At 44.8% G+C, this 6,214-nt stretch overlaps 1 protein-coding gene across 1 annotated transcript; it reads right to left on the bottom strand.

Annotated features, from left to right (window-relative positions):
• Positions 1-2,511: 2,511 nt before the first annotated feature.
• Positions 2,512-3,003, bottom strand: LOC138498279 (ribonuclease H-like). The gene has a single exon (XM_069622115.1). The coding sequence runs from the start codon at positions 3,001-3,003 to the stop codon at positions 2,512-2,514; it is 492 nt and encodes a 163-aa protein (XP_069478216.1).
• Between the last annotated feature and the right edge of the window lie 3,211 nt (positions 3,004-6,214).

The raw sequence follows: 6,214 nt of genomic DNA, 5'->3' as shown, positions 1-6,214 counted from the left end.
GGTGTGCACCTGGAAGGTGCTTTTTATCCTACACAGAACTAAGTGAATTAAACATTGAGCCTCCGACAAGGGCACTTCCTGGGGTATCAACATTTTGGGTGTCCCTGATGCATGAGGTATGAGTGAACAGACATAGCAGCTTTCATTTGTTGCTTGCTTTGCTGTAGCACTCATGTCCGAGTACCATTTGTTAGATCAATCAGGGTGGCGGGGGTCTTCTAATTCATCTAACCGTAGGTCATGATAAATGTCATATCTTTTCCCTCCCGCCCCCCTTTTCCTTCTCCTTCCCCCTCCCTCCTTGTAGCTTCCCACTTTTTGGTAATGTATTGGGAAAATTCCAGCCCAGGCAGTGTCATTGCTGTTGAAGATGGCATGTGTGTACTCATCAGTAGCAGCATAATATGAGGTAGGTTCTATGGCTATTTGTGCATGTGTACTTGTGTTTGCTGGTTGCTCAGCCAATAATAGTCGCCATCATACTCAATCAATTCATAATCATTACTCATATTTATGCCAGGATGTGACAAAGAGACAATTGTTGGGCCTGCAGCGGCGTGTTCTGTAGGTTGCTTTACATTTGTATTGTTAATACCAATATTATAAGTTTCTACCCACATTGTCTTTACTCCAGTCCATATTAAGTGGGAACCTTCTTGTATCCTATTAGCCCCGCTCCCCCCTTTGTGCAAATCATTAACCAGAGATAAGAGAGTATAGTACCAGGCCATGAAAAACAACATCACTGAAAACAAAACTGCAGCACATTTCAAAACACATTCAACATTGCTAAACCTTTTTGCCCTAATGGTGTCCCTATCACTATCTAACATTATTGCATTCTCCGCGATTGTACTTCGTTGGGCCATTTGTCACCTGGAGGGGAGATATAAAGTTGTTAAGTCACCAGAATACGTACATTTATTTATATATTTACATTTCATATTTACTCATTAGTTCCATTTACAATTGCTTTTTTATATACATTTCTCAGGCCTTGTTTCAATTACGTCCTCTGTTTTAGGCATTTTTATAGTGAGAGAGAGAGAGAGACAGTGATGAAAAGAGAGTGAAAGGAAAAGGGATACAAAGATAGGGCAGAGCAACCCAGAGGGCATACCATCCCTTCATGTTCCTTTTTCATTAAATAACATTGTCATTGTTTCTCAACATTGTTTGTAGTACCAGTTGCACATTCTTGTTCAATCTGAGGGAGTGTACTATCGCGTGCCCTCCTCACATCTGAGAGGTGCACCCAATATTTCAGTCCCTTAACCTTAACTGCAGTGGGTGTACTATATATAACCTCGTAGGGGCCATGAAACCTAGGTGAATTCCATCTTCTCACAAAGCTTTGGACGTACACCTGTGCCCCTGGCATCAGTGGCCCACTTGGGCTGACTTCTGCTGGTGTTGTGGTATCAGTTGCCACATTCTCAGTAAAGGATGGTGCTATTTGTCGTGCTATGCTTCGGACTGCGCGGGTCAGCTGGTGAAATATTCCTTAAATTCTTCCCCCAGCACTGTGGCAGCCCTGTGTGCATCTGATGCTCTCCTAATCGGGGAGAGTGGTGTGTGGATTCGCCGCCCAGTCACAATTTCATGGGGGCTAGGATGGTGGTCCTTGCATGGTTGCGTTCTGAGTTGGAACAGTGCTAGGGGCAGGCAATATACCCAGTTTTTCTTAAGTGTGTTACACAACTTTGATAATTTACTCTTGAGCAGGCCGTTGATCTTTTATACCATTCCATTGGCCATTGGATGATAAATGGAACACAGTTTGTGCTTTACCCCCAAGAGTGTCGTCACTTCCTTGAAGAGGACATTCACAAAGTGTGTGCCGTTGTCTGACCGTATCACATCACATATCCCCCACCGGGAAAACACTTCTCGTACTAGAAATTTCGCCGCACACTTCGCGTCTGGGCGGGGACATGGACCCGCCTCCAACCACCTTGAAAAGGGACACACCACCACAATTAGATATCTTGCCCCGTTACATCTCTCTCCCATGTCGGTGTAGTCTATGTGGAGTTCTCTGAATGGACCTACTGGTCGTGGCAAAGTGCCTCGCAATGTCCTCAATGTCATCCCTGAATTGTATGTTTGATATGTTGTACATTCTATGATACATTTTGACAACTGTCCCTGTAGGTTAGGGACAAACCAATGTTCCTGGATGTCTGCGGCGATGTGTTGTTTCGCTACATGGGCTTCGAAGTGCAGCTGTTGGAATGCTACTTCCAGTAGTTCTACTGGCATCACTACCTTTCCCGTTGTCTCTTGCCTCCAAATGAAATCTGTAGCTGACTGTTTACACCCTTACTTGCCCCACAACTCTTGCTCTTCCGGTGGTGCTCTCCTCTGTAGCTCTATTAGATGTGCTATGGGTGTGTTACTATAAGCTTCTTCTAGTGGCTCCATAGTGGTTTCCTTTACAATGCATTCAGTTACTGGTATATTGAAATACGAGGCCTCCTTCGCCGCTGCGTCGGCTGCCGCGTTTCCCAATTAGGTTGCATCGGTATTATTGGTATTGGCTTGGCATTTCACCACTGCCACTACCGATGGTTCCGATAAGGCATCTATCAATTCATTCAATAGTGCAGCGTGCTGTACTGGCGAGCCATCCGCTCGTCTGAACCCCCTCCTACGCCAGCGCGATAGTCCTGAATGAACAGTGGTAGTTGCATATGCTGAATCTGAATATATTGTCACTGTGCATCCTTTGGCTGTGCGTAATGCTTCAATTAATGCAGTTAGTTCTGCCACTTGTCCGGAGTAATGGGACAGGAGGCACTTGTGGACGATTGTTTCATAGCTATCTTCTTCCATTCGTACTACGGCCATCCCTACATGTTTTTCCCCTATTTCTGGATTTATTGATGCTGACCCATCGATGAAATATGTTTCTCCTTCCTTCAGGGCATTTTCACTGGCTTTGGGAATATCATCACCCTCCCCCTCATACGTTGCACAGTCATGTTCCTGAATGTTCTCCATTGTGCATGGCTCTGTTATGAACGTTGCTGGGTTTACCGTTTGACACCTTACTACATGTACATTGGGGCTTGAAATTATTATTTCATGTGCGGTTGCTCTTTGTGTTGTCAGTGTTGATTTTGACCGCTCGAGAATCGCAAATAATGACTGCTCTGCATATAGTGTTACTGAACATCCCATCACAATGGTGGCACTTTTTTCAATGTCGAAGGCCGCAGCTGCGAGGGCCTCTTCGCATGCGAAGTGACCTTGCATCACCACGTCTAGTGTTCCACTGTAATAGGCCAATGGCTTGTGGCCTAATGATGTTTTTTGTGTCAGCACTGCTGTCATCAGTGTTCCATTGCAGTGTGAGAACAGGAAAAATTCCCTCTCATAGTCTGGGTTCGCGAGGACTGGGGCATCTGCAATAAGTTCTTTTAGTCGGAAGTACTGAGTCATCATGTCATGTGCCCATTTCATTGGGGCTCTATTCTTCTGTGCTTCTTTTAATGCTTGCAGTAATGGACGTGTGTATGCTGCATAATCAAGGATCCATGCTCAGCAATAGTTACATATGCCAAGACATTTTCGCATGTCCTTCACTGTTTTTGGTATGATTGTGTTGCGTATAGCAGCTGCCCTGTCTGGGAGAATTTGTTTCCCATCTTTTGATATTGTCCGAGGGATATAACTTCAGCAAGGCAGTATTGTAGTTTTCCTTTATCCACCTTGTACCCCTTGGTAGCTAACACATTTAATAGTGTTATGGAGTCTTCTCTGCACTTTTCTTCTGTCTTGATGCAGATGAGTAAATAGTCTACGTATTGTATAATGGTGCTCTCTACATCTATGTTTCCAATATCTTCACATAGTACTCTGTTAAAAATGCTGGGGCTTTCGCAATACCCCTGTGGGAGTCTGTGATGCTCATATCTGTTGTTTCCCAGTGTGAATGCTGTAAGGTAATGTGATCCTGGATCAAGTGGTATAGAGAAGAAAGCATTCTTAAAGTCAACTACAGTAAAACATGTAGATTCTTTGGGTATACTGCACAGTATTGATGCCGGGTTGGGCACTAACAGGAATTCCTTTTGGATGACATCATTAAGTGGGTGGAGATCTTGGATCATCCTCCACACCCTTCCTTTTGCTTTTTTGATTGGGAAGATAGCCGTGTTACACAGAGAGTTTGATGGCACTATGATACCTTGGCTCAGAAGTGCATTTATTGTTTCCCTAATTCCTTCCTCTGCTTCTCTGGATATTGGGTATTGTTTCACTCTTGGTGGTATTGCACCTGGTTTGAGTTTTATCTTTATTGGTGTCACTTCATGTAGTAACCCTACATCATGGGGGCCTATAGTCCAAATTTCTGGTGCCACCTTGGCCATGTCTTCCTCAAATATTGTCGGTGGAGCACTAACACTAGCCATAAGTGGGTTGTGTACCTCTCTGTACTGGATCATAATGTCACACGGTATGCTTATTTCCATTATTATTTCTCCATCGTCTTCGTTATCAGTGAATAATTCTTCATCAGTTATGTCTCTTAGCATCATGTTGGGATCTATGCATAACACAGTTCTCCACTCGCACCCATACGTGTCCAAGCCTATGACCACAATACATTTACTTGATACCTGAACTGCCTCAATGTCTATGGACATTATCGTGCCTGGCACGACATCTACACTTGAGATTGGGCGGAATATAAAGTCTGATGGTGTTCTCCATTCTTTTCTCATTATTTCAGGCACTATTCGGGCTAACACCTTGATACCATAGATGAACATGTCTATGTCAATGGGTATCCCTCGCACAACAACTTCATTCATCATTGTACTGATCATCAACATAGCTCGTACTGGGCATACTCCTAGGGTGGAACACACTATTCCCCGCTCTGTAAATGAAATAGTCATGTTCAATTTACTTAGCAAATCTCTTCCCAGCAAGTTGATTGGTGCGTCTTCGTGGTACAGTAAGGGTGCGCACACTGTTTTTCCCCCCACCGTTATATCAAGATCTTTGGTGTAAGGAAGTTTTAAAATAGCCCCAGAGAACCCCTGCATTTCCAAATTCCTGCCTGAGAGCAGAAACCGCCCTTCCATAAGACATGATTTTTCCGCTCCTTATTCTACCATAAAGATAAACTGCTTATTTCCTATCTCTGCCCCCACTAGTGGTTCCTCTTCTGAACGTTGTGTGGTGGATAAGACTGGACACGCAAGTGCTCTCTGTGGGCTGTCCTAATATGCATACCTCTCTTGTCCTGGCACTGAAAAGGCATTATCTCCAACTACTGTTACGCCACAGAATGGTGCAGGTGCACCATTTGCAGCTGTTGCAAAACTGTTATTGCTGGCGTTCCCTACAGTGTTTTGTCTTGCCATGGGCTGTGATGTGGTTGTGAGGGTGGCTGTCTTTGTTGTACTTGTGGTTCATTATAACACTGGTCCTGTGGTCTCCCGCCTCTCATGTGGTAATCCATAGGGGCTACCTGAGTGTGGGCAACCCCATACCTGTTCATTGTCCATAGGTTGTTGCCCCTGAAAATACCCTGAAGGCTGCATTCTGCAATCTCTTGAATAGTGTCCCCATCTTCCACAATTCTAACATGACCCTTGCTGTCCCCCTCTCATCCCTTGCCCACTGAATCCTCTATTTCCCATACCTGCGAACCCCCCTCTCTGGCCACGGTACCCACCTCTTCCTCTTGCCAGTCTTTCTTACCCCTGCAGTCCTCTTTGTGGCTCTCTCTGTTCCACGGTCCTTGCTCTCCTATGGCCCACAGTGATGCTATTCCAACTGGTCTGTATCCCGTACTTTCATCCCCCTTGTTCTCTCTATCAGCAGTTACGCTGGCGTTTATGGCAGCGACCATCATCAATTTGTTCTGCACCAGTTTCGCTTCATCTGCCAGCCTTTTTTGTGCTATCTCCTTTTCTCTCTCTTTGATCCTCCTACAGTGGTGTACCATTATACTCTGAATTTCAGGCCAACCCTTGGCTTCTATCCCAGCTATTTTATCCAAGGCCATCTGTACCTCCTTCGGGAGCCCTTTTTTGATAATAAAGTAGAACAGGGCAGTGGATTGATTCCATGCCGTGCCAGTTTCGCTTCTCCACAAATCTTACACTCGCAGTATGAATTGCGTAGGATCCTCGTTCTCCTCCATTGTACATTGCATCTCTAAATGTAAGTCTGGAATATCTGGAAATGTGTGCAG

The sequence above is a fragment of the Ambystoma mexicanum genome, chromosome 5q (assembly GCF_040938575.1).
Source record: "Ambystoma mexicanum isolate Mex_15411 chromosome 5q, UKY_AmexF1_1, whole genome shotgun sequence".
In the NCBI taxonomy this organism is placed as follows: domain Eukaryota; kingdom Metazoa; phylum Chordata; class Amphibia; order Caudata; family Ambystomatidae; genus Ambystoma; species Ambystoma mexicanum.
Note: the sequence above shows the minus strand (reverse complement) of the source record. Positions and strands in the feature narration are given on the sequence as shown.

What these genes read in the sequence shown, in the direction of transcription:
- LOC138498279 (XM_069622115.1), bottom strand. Translation starts at nt 3,003, where the DNA reads ATGGAGAACATTCAGGAACATGACTGTGCAACGTATGAGGGGGAGGGT.